This window comes from Bombina bombina, chromosome 7 (assembly GCF_027579735.1).
Source record: "Bombina bombina isolate aBomBom1 chromosome 7, aBomBom1.pri, whole genome shotgun sequence".
Lineage (NCBI taxonomy): Eukaryota > Metazoa > Chordata > Amphibia > Anura > Bombinatoridae > Bombina > Bombina bombina.
In genome coordinates, this window is record NC_069505.1 from 389,128,645 (window position 1) to 389,151,188 (window position 22,544).

Consider the following 22,544-nt stretch of genomic DNA (forward strand, 5'->3'; position numbering starts at 1 on the left):
TGTAGTGGTGATTGAGTGACCGGGTGTTCCGGTAAATACCGGGTTGCGGCGTGGGACGTGCTATCAATGCAAAGAACCCTCAGTCGCACCTGGTCTTCCGTCGGCTGCTGGCCCCTTCCTTAATGCCTATTTACTGGTATGGCTTGAATCTTCAGCTCCGGAGCGGATCCCCGACCCTCCGGAGCCTGCTGCAGGGCGCCTCTGCTTCACTACCAGGTGGATGAGGCCCTGGCGCTAACCGTCTGGTCCGTAGACAGCTGCAGCCAAAGTTAGTTACGAGAATGTGTGACACAGCAGCCTAAAGTTCTCCCCAAATAAAGTCTTTTTTGCAGGAAAAAGGATGAATTTGACGGTTTTAATCAAATATAAGTCAGGAGCTCTAAAGCCTTGCGTCTGACCAGCACAGCGGTTAACTCCGCCCCCCGTATCTGTACTCTTTTTTTTTTTTTTTTTTATTTGTTTTTATTGAGGATCATTAGCATAAGAACAAATACAAATAGTCTTGTCACAAAAGTTACAATGAGAATGTGAAAGAAGACATTTGGCATAAACAATGGCATAATAACGTATTTCAACGAAGATACTAGACAAGAAGAACTATATCAAAATAAGGTATTACAAAGAATATCTAAATGAAATCCTCTTTTTTGGATAATAATAGCACATCAGGCTGACTAATCATGTACCAATCCCCTAGGGCACAAGACCTAGGAATACAAAACATATCTGTTAGTCAGGTAAGTAGCTCTCTACGAGCTTCAAGCCAATGATTTATGAGTGGGTATATAATGGGGGGGGGGGGATTTTAGGGTATCCATTAACAATCAGCGGGTAAGCACCGCTTAACATATGAGTTATTGGATTAGAGTATATAAACTAAATGCAGGGAGGTTAGCAAACTGTGCTTAGATCTTATGAAGGATTAATAAAGTTTAAGTATATAAATGATAGGTTAAGCACTTTCTGAGGCTAAAAGTGGAGATGTTCATAGTGGGAAGTTTAGGCGGGATATATGTCAAATCTGGGGTATAGTCCTAAATTGTATTTTAGGGAATATGTAACATTTAGCTATGTACTTTCAAGGGGAGGGTGCACTTGGCAGTGTCCTATATGATTAGGTCTGAGTAAACCTGCACTATTGTTATGTATTAGTCCATCTATACGTTAAGATGAGTATATATGTATGTAGGCTGACGCTTTATTTACAAGGTAATATACGGGATAGCCCAGCCTAGCACACGTGGCGATTTTAACTCATCAATCTCTTGGATGTATGGCTAATATAGTATAATGTGCATCTACAGCGGCCATATGAAGTACATCTAGGTACGGCAGCCCCCAAAATATGTAACCGTAAGAGCCTGTTGACTCACACATCTTGCTGAGACTGTTGAACCTTATTCTTATTATAACAAAGAAAAGAAAGAAAGAAAGAAAAAAGAAAGAAAGAAAAGAAGAAAGAAAGAAAGAAAGAAAGAAGAAAGAAAGAAAAATACAACATAGAGCAGTATTGTTTAAAATAAGCTTACAATAATAGGAATAAAACTCACCATATATGCCAACGCGTTTCGGCCCAATATATATGGTGAGTTTTATTCCTATTATTGTAAGCTTATTTTAAACAATACTGCTCTATGTTGTATTTTTCTTTTTTCACAGGGATTGGATCTTCTTATATTTTTTCACAGGATTTTATTTTTGTTTTTTACATCAAGCATTTTTTATGAAGTTTGTTTGCATAAACTTTTGCTAACTAGTGTTCACAGTTTTTTACTGTTTGGTTTATGACATTTTCGTTATTGTTTATATTGGATTTTTCACTGTTGGATTATTTTCATTATCATCACAACAACTGATGCACATGTTTTTTGGATTTACATTTGGATCACGAAGATATTTTAATTGACTCATACATCACAACTTTCTAGACTTTATTTTTTATTGGATTTCAACACATTTTTTCTTTCATTGGTATTACCACATATACTTTCTCCCTGGTCTCACAACCCTAATCCCCACTGTTTTCTCTTAGGACTTCCAATCCATATAGGTTTTATATTATTACCATACAGTAATCTTTTACTGTATTATATTTGCACTGCTCTACTGTCTTTATTTTTATAATTGACTTTTTTATATTATTAATTATGTCATTATCGATTGTTCTTATTAAGTATTATGGATCCATATACTTTTAAGCTTTTTTAACTTGTGATCACCTGCTGATATTATATGTTATATTAAACTTGTTAATTATATGTTATATTAAACTTGTCAATTTGGGCAATTTTAAGATCCCTATTGTGCTAGTGTACTAAACGACACTTTTAGTTCACACCCTTCATTTAGACCTAGCCTTTCATTAGGCGCTCCTAACACATCACAATTCTTTTAGACTCTTTTCTTGGGTATCTAGAGACCCAATTGTTATAGGAGCTTGGGTCTTGGCAGTTAGCGCCGTCGGACAGATCATATTTTAGCAAACTGAGGATAACCCTCACATCAAATTATTCAATCTAAGTGCAGTATTGAGGCGGTCTAAGGAAAAGAAGTATGCTAATCACGAGATGGCAATAATAAAGACTCAGGCCAGTAACATAATAACATAGTAGATAAGGTTGAAAAAAGACCGAAGTCCATCAAGTTCAACCTATACAAATCTAAAATACTTACAAAAAGCTCCAGTTAAGCTTAAATAATCCCTCTAAAAGGTGACCCATTTAATACTAGCAATCATATCTATGAATTTTATTTATAGACAAAAATGTATCCAAACAATTTTTAAATGTATCTAGGGTATTGGCATTCACCACCTCCTTTGGTAATGAGTTCCATAATTTTATTGCTCTTACAGTGAAAAAACGTTTCCGTTGCAGGAGTTTAAATCTACTTTCCTCCAACCTTAAATTGTGACCTCTTGTCACAAACAATTTTCTTGGAATAAACAGAGCTTCTGCCATCTCTGTATATGGGCCTTGAATATATTTATATAAAGTAATCATGTCACCTCTCAAGCGCCTTTTTTCTAAAGAAAACAGACCCAGTTTAGCTAGCCTCTCCTCATAGCTTAAATTCAATGCCTCTTTTAATACATGCTAGTATCTTATTAGTCTTTGAAGCCGCTGCCCTGCATTGTGCACCCATCTTTAGCTTGTTATCTATTACTACCCCCAAATCCCTTTCCTCCTGTGTTTGGCTAAGTCTTGTCCCATTTAAATAATACGCTGCCTGCTTATTTTTACTTCCAAAATGTAGAACCTTGCATTTTTTCCGTATTGAAATCTCATTTTCCATTTGGAGACTAAATACACACAGAGAGAAGTACACTCACAGGAGCGAACTACTGGCTCAATACTATTGTTAGTCTGTTCTATGGCGATTTACCACCTGGGTGCAGTTTCTTTTAGCCCAGTAATGCTTTTCACAGAGAACTTTCCTGTAGTATATCAGTGTGATCCCGCCTATTACGGTCAGTCCAACGCCGAAATACCAGGCAATTCCTCTCTGAACAAGGAACACAGCAACCCCAGATGATCGTTTCGTCCTTCATTGGGCCTCATCAGTGAGGTGTAGGCATATTCTCCTCTAAGCACAACGAGCAAGGAGAGCCCCTTTTTCCCATAGGGAGACTAAATAAACACAGGGAGAAGTGTACTCACAGGAACGAACAATTAGCTCAATACCATATGAGTATGTTACTCATATGGTTCAGAGAGGAATTGCCTGGTATTTCGGCGCTGGACTGACAGTAATAGGTGGGAATATACTGATATACTACAGGAAAGTTCTCTGTGAAAAGCATTACTGAGCTAAAAGAAGCTGCACCCAGGCGGTAAATTGCCATAAAACAGGCTAACAATGTTATTGAGCCGGTTGTTCGTTCCTGTGAGTGTGCTTCTCTCTGTGTGTATTTAGTCTATCTCTCTATCTCTATCTCAAAATTTCCACTCGCCATTGGCGAGTAGAAATTTAACAGTGGCAAGTGAAAGTTAGTGAGTGAATGTCTATAAATATTATAAATCCATGAAAGGGCAAGGATATGTTATTCTTCTAGGGATATAGGGACCCTATTACTGCTTAGACTGTTACTTTTGAGAGGGTAAACGGGGCAGAGAGAGATTGGAGATGAAAAGTGATAGTGGTGAAAAAGATAGCATTAAGAGAGAGTGGAGAGAGAGAGGGGAAAGAAAGAGAGCAAAGAGAAGATATGGCCTGCGAGAGAAGGGAGGGGGTAAAAAGAGAGATTGAAGAGAGGAGGGAGTGGAGAAAGATAGATAAGAGATGATAGTTATAAAACAATTTTTCCAGGTCTGCTATGACCTCACATTAATGTCAACACTCTGCATTCTCTCAGTTTAACAACTTCCTTTTTCCAGCTGTTGTCTTCCCGTGAACCCTAGTTGATGTTGCTAACTGCCATGCACTTTGTTAATTTATTACTGTATGTAGCATTATTTAAGTTATAGTATAAAACAAAAGAAGATAAAGAAATGACTGCACAATAAGGTGTTTCACATTGACTAAACATATGCAAAGTGGGGGGGGGGGGGTAGTGAGTGTGGTGTGGGGAGTAGTGGGTGGGATCAAAATTAGTGAGTAACATTTTGATCTGGCTAGTAGCTTAGGGCTTGAAATTTTTAGCCCTGTGATATAATGTGTGTGTATGTATATGTATATGTGTGTGTGTGTGTGTATGTATATGTGTGTGTGTGTGTATATATGTGTGTATGTATATGTTTGTATGTATATGTGTGTGTATATGTATGTGTGTGTGTATATATGTGTGTATGTATATGTATGTGTGTGTATGTGTGTGTGTGTGTGTATATATTTTGTTTACCAGAGCGCATATCCTACTGGCCTTATCTGCTGCACTACTACTGTTTACCAGAGCGCATATCCTACTGGCCTTATCTGCTGCACTATTATTGTTTACCAGAGCGCATATCCTACTGGCCTTATCTGCTGCACTATTATTGTTTAGCAGAGCACATATTCTACTGGCCTTATCTACTGCACTATTATTGTTTAGCAGAGCGCATATCCTACTGGCCTTATCTGCTGCACTACTATTGTTTACCAGGGCACATATCCAACTGGCCTTATCTACTGCACTATTATTGTTTACCAGAGCGCATATCCTACTGGCCTTATCTGCTGCACTATTATTGTTTACCAGAGTGCATATCCTACTGGCCTTATCTATTGCACTATTATTGTTTACCAGAGCGCATATCCTACTGGCCTTATCTGCTGCACTATTATTGTTTACCAGCGCGCATATCCTACTGGCCTTATCTGCTGCACTATTATTGTTTACCAGAGCGCATATCCTACTGGCCTTATCTGCTGCACTATTATTGTTTGCAGAGCGCATATCCTACTGGCCTTATCTGCTGCACTATTATTGTTTCCAGAGCGCATATCCTACTGGCCTTATCTACTGGACTATTATTGTTTCCAGAGCGCATATCCTACTGGCCTTATCTACTGCACTATTATTGTTTACCAGAGCGCATATCCTACTGGCCTTATCTGCTGCACTATTATTGTTTACCAGAGCGCATATCCTACTGTTATGCAACAAGATTTCACAGTTCAGTCAATAGGAATTTTGAGAGAGAGAGAGATGATAGTATAAATTTAAAATATCATTTTATTAAGTTCGTTAAAACAGACCTGGCACAGCACATAGAAATCCCCAGTGGGGATTTCTATGTGCTGTGCCAGGTCTGTTTTAACGAACTTAATAAAATGATATTTTAAATTTATACTATCATCTCTCTCTCTCTCTCAAAATTCCTATTGACTGAACTGTGAAATCTTGTTGCATATTTGTTGATGTTGAATAAGAGTTCAGGAGAGCTCTAACAGTTACAGCATAGGACAGCATACGTCACAGGTACTTACCTGTTGTAATAACATTGAAGTATATACAGCGTTCATGCCGGAGGGCAGACGGTTTACTAACAAGCACACCTGAGTTACTTGTATCCGCTACTAAGCTGAAACTGTCTGATACACACAGCAATCGATTGACACCGGATTGGTAAGCACGCTGTCTATACATTACAAAAGTCTGAAGTGCATATTATAGGAACGCTTTTTTCACCTGTAAACTCTATGATTTCCGCATTAGTTGGGGCCTCTGGTGAGGGGTTGTTCACAAGAGTTATATGGATATTATCATTACACTGTATTAGTCAACACAATACTTTGAAATATTGTTGTCATTACGCATATCCTACTGGCCTTATCTGCTGCACTATTATTGTTTACCAGAGCGCATATCCTACTGGCCTTATCTGCTGCACTATTATTGTTTCCAGAGCGCATATCCTACTGGCCTTATCTACTGGACTATTATTGTTTCCAGAGCGCATATCCTACTGGCCTTATCTGCTGCACTATTATTGTTTACCAGAGCGCATATCCTACTGGCCTTATCTGCTGCACTATTATTGTTTACCAGAGCGCATATCCTACTGGCCTTATCTACTGGACTATTATTGTTTCCAGAGCGCATATCCTACTGGCCTTATCTACTGCACTATTATTGTTTACCAGAGCGCATATCCTACTGGCCTTATCTGCTGCACTATTATTGTTTACCAGAGCGCATATCCTACTGGCCTTATCTGCTGCACTATTATTGTTTGCAGAGCGCACATCGGTTGAATTACAGGGAAGTTGTTGGTACAGTACTATGTGGGAGTGAAATATGTCAGTGTTGTTTGGCCTGTGTGTTCTGTGTAGACATCAGTAGCAGATGTCAGCTTTCTAATGAGGTTTTGATACTCGTTTCCCATTTTAGTTGGCTGCACGTCTCAGAGCCTTGGGATTATGTTTCTGAATGAGGTTGCATTGGGTAAGGAGCATCACATTACAAGGGACGACTCCTCGCTGCGTAGTGCCCCTAAGGGGTACGATAGTGTGGTGGCAACTGGACTAACTGAGCCAGGTACATCCCCATTTTTCAACCCTTTTAGCAACTCACTGATCCTAATACCTTTGTCATCTCTTCTGAGTTCATTATCCTGATTGATTTTCCTCTCAGCCTTGCACCCATCTCCCTATCACTGTCTGTTTCCTCTAACAGCTTCTTCCTTGTCTCATAATTGCCTATTGCCTCTTCAGCACCCCTTTAGTCTTCCAATTTACATATCTATTTAAAAAGCCAAATCTGATTGAATTCTTCTCTATAGGTGAGGTCACAGTAAAGCATCACCATTTTTGGCCTAGATCAGTGATGGCGAACCTTGGCACTCCAGATGTTTCTGAACTATATTTACCATAATGCTTAGGCACTCTGAAGTCCAGTTGAGCATCATAGGAATTGTAGTTCAGAAACATCTGGAGGGTCAAGGTTCGCCATCACTGGCCTAGATCCTATGCAGATCACTACAAGCAGAGCAGTTATGAACACAACTATAAATACCACATAGTGGCTCCACATTAGGATTATACTACTTAGTGTCATGTTTTGTAGTTCACTAAATAGTAGCAGTGCCTGCAGAACTATACTACATATCCATCAGTGTTAAAGCTATTTAAAAAGTACCTCACTCAATTTAAAAAAAACCCTGTGCCAATCCCCCCATACCAATTAATTATAACTGGCTCATCATTTTCCTCTCACTCTTATATTGCTCTACTCAATACTATACCATATGCATCTGGTCCAGCATCTTCTCCTCTCACACTGCTCCCCTCAGTCCTATACATTATACACCTTGTCCAACATCTCATATTGTCCTCCTCAGTCTTATTCCCTCTATACCTGGTTCCGTTTCTCCTCCCTAATCTCATATGCCTCCCCTCAGTCTTGTTTATAACTGGTCCAGCACTTTTATTATACTGCACTACTGTGTCCTACACCATCTATACCTTGTCCTATACCTGGTCCAGCTTCTTATCACTCATATTGATGTAAACAATCCTATACCCTGTATACCTGGTCCAGTATCTCCTCCTAATCTCATATTGTGCCCCCTCAAGCTTATATTCTGTACAACTTGTCCAGCAACTCTTCCCACTCTCATATTGTTCCATTAAGTCCTATACACCTAGTACAGCAATTCCTCCTGATCTATTGCTACCCTCAGTCTATAGCCTCTAATCATGATACATTCCCTCCTCTCATAATGCCCCCCCCCCCCCAGTCTCTATACCTGGCCCAGCATCTCCTATTGCTCCTCTCAGTACAATACCCTCTATACCTGGTCCAGCATCCCATCACTCTCCCATATTGCTCCTCATTGTCCTATACACTATCTGCACCAGCATCTCCATTTCATATTGTGCTCCTCTCAGTCATTTACCCCCTATACCTGGTCCAGCATCTCCTCCCTCTCTTGTATTACTCTACACAGTCCTATATCCTGTCTATCTGGGCTAGCATCTCCTCCATCTCTCAAATAGCTCCCCTCAGTCCTATATCCTCTTTACCCATCCCAGCACCTCCTGCATCTAGCATATTGTTCTCCTTAGTCTATACCCTCTATACCTGGATCAGCTTTTCTTCTCTCATTTGCCTCCCCTCAATACTTTATCTGGTCCAGCACTACTCCATTTCTCATTTTGCTCCACCCAGTCCTGTACCCATTATCTCTAGACCAAAATCTCCTCCCTCACTCATATTTTTCCCCTCAGACTTATACCATCTATATGTTGTCCAGCATCTGCTCCCTCTTTTATATTGCTCCTACATCCTTTATGACTGGTACAACTTATACCCTCTCTCACTAGTTGTATTTTAATTTCTTTGCAGATCCTGCTCTGGACCGTGAGCTGGTTCTAAATGGTCGGAAGATTAAAGTTCCTCAGGGTCCTCCCATCCAAAGGCAGAAAGATACACACTTTAGCCAGAGCGAGTATCTAGTGTATAAAGAGAGCCAGTGCCGTCTGCGCTATCTTCTGCTAATCAAGTTTTGATCATATTTCACTTGACTTCATGCCTCTATATTTCTGTGCAGACAAAACCATCTCTATTTACAAAGGCTCTTTACATTGTATAACTACATAGCCTGGGCTTTCCACTATAAGACATACAGAACAGATGTGTGTATGTATGTATATATATTATACACACACAGTGTTCTCCACAGGATAGACTTCTTAATGGGTGAATTTTACTGATCACCTGGCTAAAATCTGAGTCAATATCATGATCAAATTAGCTAATATTAAACATTTTCAATGTTAATTGCACAAATTAGCATTTAATAAATGTATTTAAAATTATGTAAATTTGTGCATTGGATATATTATAAGTAAGTAGTATACTGCCCCTATCCTGCTACTTAATAATGCCACCCAGCTATTTTCTGTGGAGAACATATATATATATATATATATATATATATATATATATATAGTGTGTGTGTCTATCTATATATGTAATAAATTAGGCTATTACCTATAAGTTTGTGTTTTGTATATAAATGCGTCTTTTGTGTATGCAATAAAGAGAAAATTGTGTCATTTCAGCCTCCTATTCCAGTTTAAAATCCCAGACAACCATGTAAATTACAAATTAAATAATTAGCATCCTCCAAGGGCATCGGTTATGTGGCAAATTGTACTGTTTGTAAATGATTTCAATCTAAACCTCATCTAGCCTACAATGTATTGGTTGGTGTCTACATTTTTTCTTAAAGAAAGCCGTGAGCCGATTGCCAGCAAGCTGAGGATTTGTGAATATCCAGAAAACTTACTTTAGCTCTTCCATAAGTACCATCAAACCTGAGTTATTTACTTCTCTTTAAAGCAAAACCACTATTGTGGCACTTTTATTTTTTTCCATGTCTTTTCAGCTTAAATTAGAAGCTCCAGTTTGATGAAGTGGTCTGACCTTTGGTGCGTAGACGATCCACATCTGATATTTGGGACTATCAACGTTATGAAACGTTCTATACCACTTTTGTATAATATATATTCTATAATAATTACATATATAATCCCATTAGATTGTACTGTGGACCCCTATAGTTCTTGTTGGATAGAACCTATATTCTCTCTACTTGTATTGTCGGTCCATTGGATCTTTAGCCACCAGAATTGTTATATTAGGGTAGACAGCTAGTGGAGTGACACTCTCTACAAGTTCTGGCAGCTGTGTAACTGGCCACTGAGTCACTTCAAGGCAGGGAGAGTTAATGGACCCAGAAGCACACTGGCATAATGGCATTTATTAAAACAGAGGAGATTTAACACCACTACTTACTAAGGCACTTACCAAGATGGTCAACAGCAAGGTATAGGACAGGTCAGTTTGTTCACGTAAACAGCACAGATATCAACCACTGGTAAAGTATTGCCTTCAGTATATCTTAATAAATGTGCCTCACCTTTCTTAAAAAATATTCCTTTAGCCTCAAATTTTGTATGTTTGCAAACCCCTGTACATCATACACCCTTTATGTGTCTTAAACATTCACGGCTAGATTTAGAGTTTTGTCGGTAAGGACCCGCGTAGCTAACGCCGGCTTTTTTCTGGCCGCACCATAAAAATAACTCTGGTATTGAGAGTCCACATAAAGGCTGCGTTAGGCTCCAAAAAAGGAGCGTAGAACATATTTAACGCAGCTTCAACTCTCGATACCAGAGTTGCTTACGGACGCGGCCAGCCTCAAAAACGTGCTCGTGCACGATTCCCCCATAGGAAACAATGGGGCTGTTTGAGCTGAAAAAAAACCTAACACCTGCAAAAAAAGCTGCGTTCAGCTCCTAACGCAGCCCCATTGTTTGCTATGCGGAAACACTTCCTACGTCTGCACCTAACACCCTAACATGTACCCCGAGTCTAAACACCCCTAACCTTACACTTATTAACCCCTAATCTGCCGCCCCCGCTATCGCTGACCCCTGCATATTATTATTAACCCCTAATCTGCCGCTCTGTAAACCGCCGCTACTTACATTATCCCTATGTACCCCTAATCTGCTGCCCTAACATCGCCGACCCCTATATTATATTTATTAACCCCTAATCTGCCCCCCACAACGTCGCCTCCACCTGCCTACACTTATTAACCCCTAATCTGCCGACCGGACCTGAGCGCTACTATAATAAAGTTATTAACCCCTAATCCGCCTCACTAACCCTATAATAAATAGTATTAACCCCTAATCTGCTCTCCCTAACATCGCCGACACCTAACTTCAATTATTAACCCCTAATCTGCCGACTGGAGCTCACCGCTATTCTAATAAATGTATTAACCCCTAAAGCTAAGTCTAACCCTAACACTAACACCCCCCTAAGTTAAATATAATTTACATCTAACGAAATTAATTATCTCTTATTAAATAAATTATTCCTATTTAAAGCTAAATACTTACCTGTAAAATAAATCCTAATATAGCTACACTATAAATTATAATTATATTATAGCTATTTTAGGATTAATATTTATTTTACAGGTAACTTTGTAATTATTTTAACCAGGTACAATAGCTATTAAATAGTTAATAACTATTTAATAGTTACCTAGTTAAAATAATAACAAAATTACCTGTAAAATAACTCCTAACCTAAGTTACAATTAAACCTAACACTACACTATCATTAAATTAATTAAATAATAATTTTTTTATTTTGGGGGGCTTTGTTATTTTATTAGGGGGCTTAGAGTAGGTGTAATTAGTTTAAAATTGTTGTAATATTTTTCTTATGTTTGTAAATATTTTTTTATTTTTTGTAACTTAGTTCTTTTTTATTTTTTGTACTTTAGTTAGTTTATTTCATTGTAGTTATTTGTAGGTATTGTATTTAATTTATTTATTGATAGTGTAGTGTTAGGTTTAATTGTAGGTAATTGTAGGTATTGTATTTAATTAATTTATTGATAGTGTAGTGTTAGGTTTAATTGTAACTTCGGTTAGGATTTATTTTACAGGTAAATTTGTAATTATTTTAACTATTTTAGCTATTAAATAGTTCTTAACTATTTAATAGCTATTGTACCTGGTTAAAATAAATACAAAGTTACCTGTAAAATAAATATTAATCCTAAAATAGCTATAATATAATTATAATTTATGTTGTAGCTATATTAGGATTTATTTTACAGGTAAGTATTTAGCTTTAAATAGGAATAATTTATTTAATAAGAGTTAATTAATTTCGTTAGATGTAAATTATATTTAACTTAGGGGGGTGTTAGTGTTAGGGTTAGACTTAGCTTTAGGGGTTAATACATTTATTAGAATAGCGGCGAGATTCGGTCGGCAGATTAGGGGTTAATAATTTAAGTTAGGTGTCGGCGATGTTAGGGAGGGCAGGTTAGGGGTTAATAAATATAATATAGGGGTCGGCGGTGTTAGGGGCAGCAGATTAGGGGTACATAGCTATAATGTAGCTGGCGGCTCTTTGCGGTCGGCAGATTAGGGGTTAATTGTAGGTAGGGAGGGCAGGTTAGGGGTTAATAAATATAATATAGGGGTCGGCGATGTTAGGGCAGCAGATTAGGGGTACATAGGGATAATGTAGCTGGCGGCGGCGTGCAGACGGCAGATTAGGGGTTAATAAGTGTAGGTAGCTGGCGGCGACGTTGTGGGGGGCAGATTAGTGGTTAATAAATATAATATAGGGGTCGGCAGTGTTAGGGGCAGCAGATTAGGGGTACATAAGGATAACGTAGGTGGCGGTCGGCAGATTAGGGGTTAAAAAAATTTAATCGAGTTGCGGCGATGTGGGGGGACCTCGGTTTAGGGGTACATAGGTAGTTTATGGGTGTTAGTGTACTTTAGAGTGAACCGGCGTTAGCCCAGAAAGCTCTTAACTACTGACTTTTTTCTGCGGCTGGAGTTTTGTCGTTAGATTTCTAACGCTCACTTCAGACACGACTCTAAATACCGTAGTTAGAAAAATCCCATTGAAAAGATAGGATACGCAATTTACGTAAGGGGATCTGCGGTATGGAAAAGTCGCGGCTGAAAAGTGAGCGTTAGACCCTTTTTTGAGTGACTCCAAATTCCGGAGGTAGCCTAAAACCAGCGTTAGGAGCCTCTAACGCTGGTTTTCACGGCTACCGCCAAACTCCAAATCTAGGCCTCAGTTTCTACAGACAATGCATTGTTGGTCCCATGCTCATTTTATTATGGGAACATTCAGTACAATAATAGACTACTGGGCTGATTAAATCAATCAAATGAAGACTCAAAGAGCATTAAATATTAATCTTATAAGAACCATGGAATTTTTAGGCCATTTAATTTTGGAATTTGATGTGTTGTATTTTGTTACACCCTCTCTGATCAGTTTGGGTGGTTGTGGGGATACAAAACTTGGCACATGCACTATGGATAAGGCAGTACAAAACAGTGCATGTCTTCTCTACATTTATACATAAAGAAATGCAAAGATCTTTAGACCATCTTGATGTATATACACATCCACATGGTCCTTAGAGCCCAGGATCTATATATGTCCAGATGGTGGTTAAGCTGTGAATGGCAACTCTCTCAAAAGTACACACTGCTGGTTCAATAAATTCAGTCTGATTAGAAAGCACTATGATTAGCTGAACTGACTGGAAATTATAGATACAAATTATATTTGGTTGAGCTAGTTGAAAATTGTAATTTCTTGACCTCTGATTAGGAAGCTCATGATTGGCTGTGCGCTAAATAAAGAGAACATTGATTACATTGCTTTTATGGGCTGTGTGCAGGCTGGGAAGCATTGCAATTGGTTGTGCTGCACTGGCAATTGATATACTCTGGATTTTGTGGCATTCCTTATTTTATTGTCCCTAGGAACTGCAGAAGTCCACGATGCCAAGTCTCAGGGTTGTCCAGGTAGCAAGCATGTCCTGCTCCCTCCATGCAGAACACCCGGTGATTTGGAAGGTTCTTCAGGTTGTTTAATGACAACTCTCCCAACTGCTCATCGTGGTCACCATACACAATCAGGGTTGGAACCTGCAGGGATAAAGATCAGCAAATAGATTAGTCCTGGACTTTCAGATATAGTGGTGCATACTCTTGATTTTCTTGAACATTCATTTAGTGTCCTTCTGCAGAGGTTTCTCAGTTGGTAGTCTTCCCTTATCTATGAAATAATATTGTTTCCTTTTGCTAGAGCACTCTCTAGAATTTCCAGATGGCTCAATTATGTGGTCTTCTTCTACCCTTACTAGTCTGCCACTCAAGTGCACTAACCCGACATGAAAATATGAATATTTCACATTCCAATGTTCTTCACATAGCAGAATATGTTCTATTTGTTCATAAATACATATTTCTACATATATCTGATGGTATTTTGCACAAAGATATATTTCCATCTAAAGGGGAGGAGAGTCGTCGGCCTCATTCATTATTTGTGGGAAATAAGAACCTGGCCACCAGGAGGAGGCAAAGACACCCCAGCCAAAGGCTTAAATACCCCCACTTCCCTCATCCCCCAGTCATTCTTTGCCTTTCGTCACAGGAGGTTGGCAGAGAAGTGTCGGAAGATTCGGAGTAGTCTCTTATGGAGGGTAGTACTCTTCGGAATGGGACTGGAGATTTAAGTAGTCCTGTCAGCCTCTTAGTGAGAGCTTGGGTGAAAGTTAGAGTCCGGAGATGCAGGGAGAGTCTTTCTGCGAAACCATCCTGACTCATTTTAACAGCTCCACAAGCAATCAGCGTTGACGTGTTTCGCTGCCTGCTTTCTACGCTCAAGTCCATGTCAGGAGCGATGCTACTACACTGTCACACTTGAGTGTGAGATGAGGCTCTGGCAATGGGTGGACTTTAGTTTCACTTCCGGGAGTATTTGCGCTGCAGATTTGGCGCGGTTTCACCCTAGTGCAGGGGCAGTCCTGCGAGGCATTCCTTCTGATCAGGTGTGGTGTACTCGACTTCCTTGCTTGACCGACAGTGCAGGAGAAGTAATAGTTTCTGTGGTCCGGGTCATAGGAGGTGGTGAGTGCCCCAGCCATTGGAGGTTATAAGGGTGCCATTTTTTATATTTATAACTAGTTCGTAATAAAGCCGTAAGCTATGGAGGACTCTGACGCGTTAGAGGGTACTCCCTCTTTAACTAAGTCTAGTAATTGTGTTTATTGTGCAGAGGTTCCGGTAGATCCACCTGCTCAACTATGTTCCACATGCCTTGATAAAGTCACGACATCTAGAAAGAATAGGATGCCTAGTACTACTGAGCCGTCCACCTCTGAGGGTTCCCCGTCCCGTGAGGTGCGTTACCTAAATTCATCTCTGAGTACACATGCAGCGTCCCAGGGCATGACTATTTCTCCTATGGGAGAGATCCGTTGGCCGTCAGATTTTGCGGATCAACTGCAAACGGCTGTTGATTAGTGCCTTACCACGTTCTGCCAAGTGCAAGCTTAAGGTAAAATATGGCGATCCGACCCAGGGATTATCTACGCCAATGGATATTTCGGAAAGATTATCCACTGATGAGGACGACTGACTCTTCGGAGGACGTTCCTTCTGGGTTGGAGTCTATGTCATCTAAAGCTCTGACTGCAGAGGAGCCTGACTTAAGGTTTAGGATGGAAAATTTGCGCTTTTTCCATTTCCTGTTAAGTTGGCTAACTATTAAAAATGAATGGGAGAGATTAGGTTCTTCCTTTTCCCCTTCTTCCTTTAAGAAGCTGTTCCCCGTCCCGGACTCTCAGCTCGAGCTATGGGGGACTGTCCCTAAGGTGGATGTGCTATCTCTACGCTGGCGAAGCGGACGACAATTCCTCTTGAGGACAGTTTGTTGTTTAAAGAGCCCATGGATAAAAAGTTAGAGAACATGTTTAGGAAAATGTTTCAACATACGGGGTTTGTTTTTCAGTCGGCAGCGGCGGTACCTGCGGTTGCCAGAGCTGCAACATATTGGTGCAAAGCTCTGTTTGTCATGGACGAGAAGGAGACTCTCCTCGACGAGATACAGGAGAGAATTAAGGCCTTGAGGGTTGCTAATTCTTTTATTTGTAAAATTATTTGCCTGAACGCTAAGGTGTCAGGTTTTTCCATATTAGCCCGCAGGGCTCTGTGGCTAAAGTCATGGTCTGCGGACATGACCTCTAAGTCTAGACTGCTATCCCTTCCTTTTCAGTAAAAGATCCTGTTCGGTTCAGGATTGGACGCAATCATATCCACGGTTACAGGAGGCAATGGCGCTTTCCTACCGCAGGATAAGAAGGTTAAGCCTAAGGGATCTACTTTTCGTCCCTTTAGTGCGGACAAGGCCCAACGCCAACAGCCCGCTGCGAAAGCGGATCAGTCCAAGGGCACTTGGAAACCAGCTCAGTCTTGGAATAAGTCCAAGCAGAACAAGAAGTCCGCCAAAACAAAGTCGGCATGAAGGGGCGGCCCGCGACCAGTCTCCAGGCCAAGTAGGGAGCAGATTATCTCTCTTCTTAGAAGCCTGGCTGCAGGATGTTCAGGACCCTTGGGTTCTGGAGGTTATTTCCCAAAGGATACAGGATAGGGTTCAGATCTCATCCGCCCAGGGACAGATTCCTCCTGTCAAACCTGTCTTCCAGACCAGAAAAGAGAGACGCCTTTCTGGAATGTGTGAGGGATCTCTCTTCCCTCTGAGTAATTGTACCGGTACCCCCAGCAGAAAGGGGTCTAGGGTACTATTCAAACCTTTTCATGGAGGGCACGTTCCGCCCGATTCTGGACCTAAAATGTTTAAACAAATTTCTAGCTGTTCCATCGTACAAAATGGAAACAATCGGATCTATTCTGCCCCTAGTTCAAGAGGGTCAGTTCATAACGACAATAGACTTGAAGGATGCCTACCTTCATGTGCCAATTCACAGGGAACACTTCAGGTTCCTGAGATTTGCATTCATGGACCAACATTTCCAGTATGTGGCCCTTCCCTTTGGTCTGGCGACGGCCCCGAGAGTCTTCACAAAGGTTCTGGGGGCGCTACTTGCAGTGGCCAAATCCAAAGGCATTGCTGTGGCACTCTATCTGGACGACATCCTAGTGCAGGCACCGTCGTTCAGTCTCACAGAGGATCACTCGAGGGCTCTTCTTCTTTTGCTCCAATCCCACGGTTGGAAGATAAACTCAGGAGAGAGCTCCCTGATTCCCAGCAACAGGGTGGAGTTCCTGGGAACGATAATAGATTCTATATCCATGAGGATATTTCTCACAGATCAGCGACGCAGGAAGATTGCGTCCACCTGTCTTGCCCTTCAGTCCTCCTCCAGTCCCGAGGTGGATGGAGGTGATCGGGCTCATGGTGTCCAGCATCGATGTTATACCATTCACCAGGTTCCACCTCAGACCTCTTCAGTTATGCATGTTGAGACAATGGAACGGCGAGCATACAGACCTATCCCAAATGATTTATTTGGACGATCGGACGAGGGAATCCCTCTCTTGGTGGATCCGTCCGGAACAACTATCCCAAGGGACATCCTTCCCGAGACCGTCCTGGGAGATTGTGACCACGGACACAAGTCTGGCAGGATGGGGAGCTGTCTGGGGTGTCAGGATGGCACAGGGACAATGGTATTGAGAGGAGTCTCTCCTTCCAATCAATATTCTGGAGCTTCGAGCGATCTACAATGCTCTGAAGGTGTGGCCTCTACTGGGGTCGTTCAGCTTCATCAGATTCCAGACAGACAACATTACCTCTGTGGCTTACATCAACCACCAGGGGGGAACGAGAAGCTCTGGCAATGAGGGAGGTTTCTCGGATATTGGAATGGGCAGAGTCCCACAACTGCTCGCTCTCAGCAATCCACATTCTGGGTGTGGACAACTGGGAAGTGGATTTCCTCAGCAGGCAATCCTTCCATCCGGGGGAATGGTCTCTCCATCCTGAGGTGTTTGTGGGGCTTTGTCACAGATGGGGGGACGCCGGAGATAGATCTCATAGCATCCAGACTCAATTGCAAGCTACCCAGATACGGGTCGCGGTCCAGGGACCCCCATGCAGAGCTGATAGATGCCTTAGTGATGCCTTGGGGGTTCACCCTAGTTTACATTTTTCCCCCATTGCCACTTCTACCATTGCAAGCTTCGGCTATTCTGATTACTCCGTTGTGGCCATGGAGGATGTGGTTTGCGGATCTGGTGGGGATGTCATCTTCTCCATGGAGGTTACCCAGTCGCAGGGATCTGTTGGTACAAGGTCCCTTTCAACATCAAAATCTAGATTCTCTGAGGCTGACTGCGTGGAGATTGAACGCTTAGTCTTGATTGAGTGATTGATACACTCTTTCAGGCTAGGAAGCCGGTCACTCGTCGCATCTATCATAAGGTGTTGAGGACTTACTTGTCCTGGTGTGAGAAGCATGGATATCCTTGGCACAAGGTTATGGTATCCAGGATTCTGTCCTTTCTTCAGGATGGTTTGGAAAAAGCACTTGCCGCCAGTTCCTTGAAGGGACAGATTTCGGCATTATCTGTTTTGTTGCACAAGAGGCTCGCTGAGCTTTCTGATATTCAGTCCTTTGTTCAGGCTCTGTCTAGAATCTAACCTGTAGACAGTCCGCCCTCCCTGGAGCTTGAACTTGGTTCTGAGGGTATTGCAGAGGGTTCCGTTTGAACCTATGCACTCTATTGACATTAAGATTCTTTCCTGGAAGGTCCTCTTTCTGTTGGCTATTGTATCCGCTTGCAGAGTCTCTGAGTTGGCAGCCTTGCAATTTGAGCCTCCTTATTTGATCTTTCACGCTGATAAGGCTGTTCTATGCACTGGTTTGGGATTTCTTCCCAAAGTTGTATCTAACCGTAACATCAATCAGGAAATAGTAGTTCCTTATTTGTGTCCTAACCCCTCTTCTCCTAAGGAGAGGTTACTTCATAATTTGGACGTGGTTCGAGCCTTAAGGTTTTATCTTCAGGCTACAAAGGAATTCAGACAATCTACATCTCTTTTTGTGGTGTATGCAGGGAAGCGCAAGGGGCAGAAAGCCTCTTCTACTTCTTTGTGCTTTTGGTTGAGGAGCATGATTCGCTAAGCCTATGACACAGCGGGACATAAGCCTCCTCAGAGCATCACGGCTCATTCAACTAGAGCTGTGGCTTCTTCTTGGGCCTTTAAGAATGAGGCCTCCATGGAGCAGATTTGTAAGGAGGCTACCTGGTCCTCCTTACATACCTTTACAATGTTTTACAAATTTTACATTTTTTCTTCGGCGGAAGCTGTTTTGGGGAGAAAGGTTTTACAGGCTGTGGTGCCCTCAGATTAGGGTCCGCCTTTTTTGTCCTCTCGTTTTTCATTCAGTGTCCTCTAGAGCTTGGGTATTTGTTCCCAAAAGTAATGAATGAGGCCGTGGACTCTCCTCCCCTTTAGATGGAAAACATAAATTATGCTTACCTGATAATTTTGTTTCCATCGAGGGGAGGAGAGTCCACGGCTCCCGCCCATTGCTTCGGTGGGCGGACCTAAATTTAATTTTTGTTCTTCTGGCACCATTTATACACTGATATTTCTCCTACTGTTCCTTGTTCCCTCAGCAGAATGACTGGGGGATGAGGGAAGTGGGGGAGGTATTTAAGCCTTTGGCTGGGATGTATTTGCCTCCTCCTGGTGGCCAAGTTCTTATTTCCCACAAGTAATGAATGAGGCCGTTTACTCTCCTCCCCTCGATGGAAACAAAATGATCAGGTAAGCATAATTTATGTTATATATATATATATGATTACATACAGGTGTGTGTATATATATATATATATACACAGTATATATATATATATATATATATATATATATATATATATATATATATATATATATATATATATATATGAATATCTAATTATAAACACATAGAACATATTCTGCTATGTGGATGTGAAATATTTACAGTAAATACATAGTATAACACTTTATTAAATATGAATATTGCATAAATATGTTTTTACATATTTTCATCTGCTTAACTGCAAAGGGCTCCAATGCACATATATATATATATATATATATATATATATATATATATATATATATATATCTGTACATATGTATGTATTTATAAGTGTATATGTATGTATCTCAATGTTAAAATCCTTTGCCTGCCTGAGACCTCATATCTTTGAGACCTTATAACTTTTTTGTGCAATAGTTTTTCTTTTAATCATTTTTATTAGATGGTGTTATTATGAGTGTAGTCATACTTTGTATTGTATTTTTGATGTGTTTTGTGACACTATACAGTTAACCAGAGATGTGAGGATGTGCTTACCCACATGCGCGTTAAAAGGGATATGAAACCCAAATTTTTTATTTCATGATTCAGATATTAAATGTGATTTTAAACAGATTTCCAACTTACTTCTATTATCGCATTTGTTTTGTTCTCTTTATACAAAGAGATTGAAGCAAATTTGATAATAGAAGTAAATTGTAATGTTGTTTAAAAATGTATTCTCTATAAGAATTATAAAAGAAAAATGTTGGGTGTCCCTTTAACTTCAATTGCGCTTAAAGGGACAGTTTACTCAAAAATTTTCTCCCCTTTAATTTGTTCCCAGTGATCCACTTTACCTCCTGGAGTGTATTTAATTGTTTACAAAGTAGCTCCTTTACCCTTATATTGGCATTTGAAATTGTTAATTTAGCATGTGGTATCCCCACCTATTCTGAAAGTTTGTGGCCGCGCGTACCAGCTATAGATAAGCTTTGTAAACACAGCCAGCAGAAGAAATTACACTCCCAGTCGGATATAGCAGAGATAAGGTAATAAAATGTTGATTTTCCATTGTTCTCTCAAAGTATTGGTGATTGGTTTATGGACAGATATAAGATAAAGAAGCAGGTATATGTACACAATGTGATACAGTAATGAGATCTGATTATACCTACAAGCTCAACCTATTTTATTAGGCTGTGGCTTCAAAACACAAAATCAGAGCTTTAATATACAGAAAAAAAACCTTAAAAAGCTAATTTTCATACATTTTTTTACTCTGCAGTTGGTAAAAAAAGCAATTGTAAAGACATTAAGGGAAAAACTATTTTACAGTATACTGTCCCTTTAAGCATAAACACCCGCATTAAACTTCTTGCACGTAACTGTTAGCGCCCCCTATAGTGGCCCTTAGTGAGTTTACCAACTGGTTAAAATGTAAGCCAATATTAAAGGGATACCGAACCCAATTTTTTTCTTTCATGATTCGGATAGAGCAGGCAGTTTTAAAGGGACAGTATACACTCATTTTCATATAACTGCATGTAATAGACACTACTATAAAGAATAAGATGCACAGAAGCTAATATAAAAATCCAGTATAAAACTGTTTAAAAACTTACTTAGAAGCTCTCAGTTTAGCTCAGTTGAAAAGGTAGCTGGAAAGCCCACTGCAAGTGGCAAATAAGACACTTTTTCCCCCTCCCCCTTCTTTTGCATATGAAAAGACCCTTTACACAAACAGGAGCAAGCTGGAGTAGGTAGCTGACGGTATTCACATAAAACTTTGGGGCTTGGTTAGGAGTCTGGAAATCAGAGCAATGTTATTTAAAAATAAGCAAAACTATACATTTAAAAAAAAAAAACTTTATAGGCTATATAAATAGATCATCTACAAAACATGTATGCAAAGAAAAAATGAGTGTATAATGTCCCTTTAAGCAGCTTTCTAATTTACCCCTATTATCAATTTTTCTTCATTTTCTTGGTATTTTACGGCTGTCCCATTTTTGGTTCAGCACCCTGGATAGCGCTTGCTGATTGGTGCCTGCATTTAGCCACCAACCAGCAAGCACTAGCCAGGTATTGAACCAAAGATGGGCTGGCTCGTAAGCTTACATACCTGCTTTTTCAACTAAAGATACCAAGAGAACGGAGAAAAATTGATAATAGGAGTAAATTAGAAAGTTGGTTAACATTGCCTGCTCTGTCTGAATCATGAAATAAAAAATGTGGGTTCAGTATCCCTTTAAAGTTATTGGTATATTTAAAAACATAATCCCTTTATTACCCATTCCCTAGTTTTGCATAACCAACACAGTTATATTAATACACTTTTTACCTCTGTGATTACCTTGTATCTAACCCTCTGCAGACTGCCCCCTTATTTCAGTTTATTTTACAGACTTGCATTTTAGCCAATCAGTGCTGGTTCATAAATATCTTCAAGGGAGTGAGCACAGTGTTATCTATATGACAAACATGAACTAGCACTGTCTAACTGTGAAAAACTGTCAAAATGCACTGAGATAAGAGGCGGCCTTCAAGGGCTTAGACATGATCATATTAGCCTACTCAGGTTTAGCTTTCAACAAAGAATACCAAAAGAACAAAGCAAACTTGATGATAAAAGTAAATTGAAAAGTTGTTTAAAATTGCATGCCTAATCCGAAACATGAAATATAATTTTGACTAGGCTGTTCTTTTAAGTTAAAGGGGCAGTATAATGTTATAATTATATAACATTATCTTAGCGCCAACTTTAAGCAAAATAATATTGCAGCTAAAATGTAATTATAAAAGAGGATTTTTTAGACCGCCGCTCTTTGCTCTACTGAGCGGGTCTGGTTTTCCCCCTGAGCGCATCTGTGCAGCTGTCTAGTCACAGCCCGGCCCGATCGTGCCATTACAGTCAATGTAGCTCGCTCCTGCTCTGTCTGA

The 22,544-nt window shown here is 40.2% G+C and overlaps 2 protein-coding genes across 2 annotated transcripts in view; one reads left to right on the top strand and one right to left on the bottom strand.

Moving 5' to 3' along the window:
* Nucleotides 1–9,483, top strand: part of PARP3 (poly(ADP-ribose) polymerase family member 3) — a 43,851-nt gene extending 34,368 nt beyond the window's left edge. Inside the window, exons 10-11 of the mRNA XM_053721118.1 lie at nt 6,815–6,961; nt 8,771–9,483. Of these exons, the coding sequence (XP_053577093.1) occupies nt 6,815–6,961; nt 8,771–8,934 (311 nt within the window). The 3' untranslated portion in view covers nt 8,935–9,483. The remainder of the gene's footprint in view (nt 1–6,814; nt 6,962–8,770) is intronic.
* Nucleotides 9,484–13,078: 3,595 nt separating this feature from the next.
* Nucleotides 13,079–22,544, bottom strand: part of ABHD14B (abhydrolase domain containing 14B) — a 43,627-nt gene continuing 34,161 nt past the window's right edge. Inside the window, exon 4 of the mRNA XM_053721119.1 lies at nt 13,079–13,926. Within this exon, the coding sequence (XP_053577094.1) occupies nt 13,744–13,926 (183 nt within the window). The 3' untranslated portion in view covers nt 13,079–13,743. The remainder of the gene's footprint in view (nt 13,927–22,544) is intronic.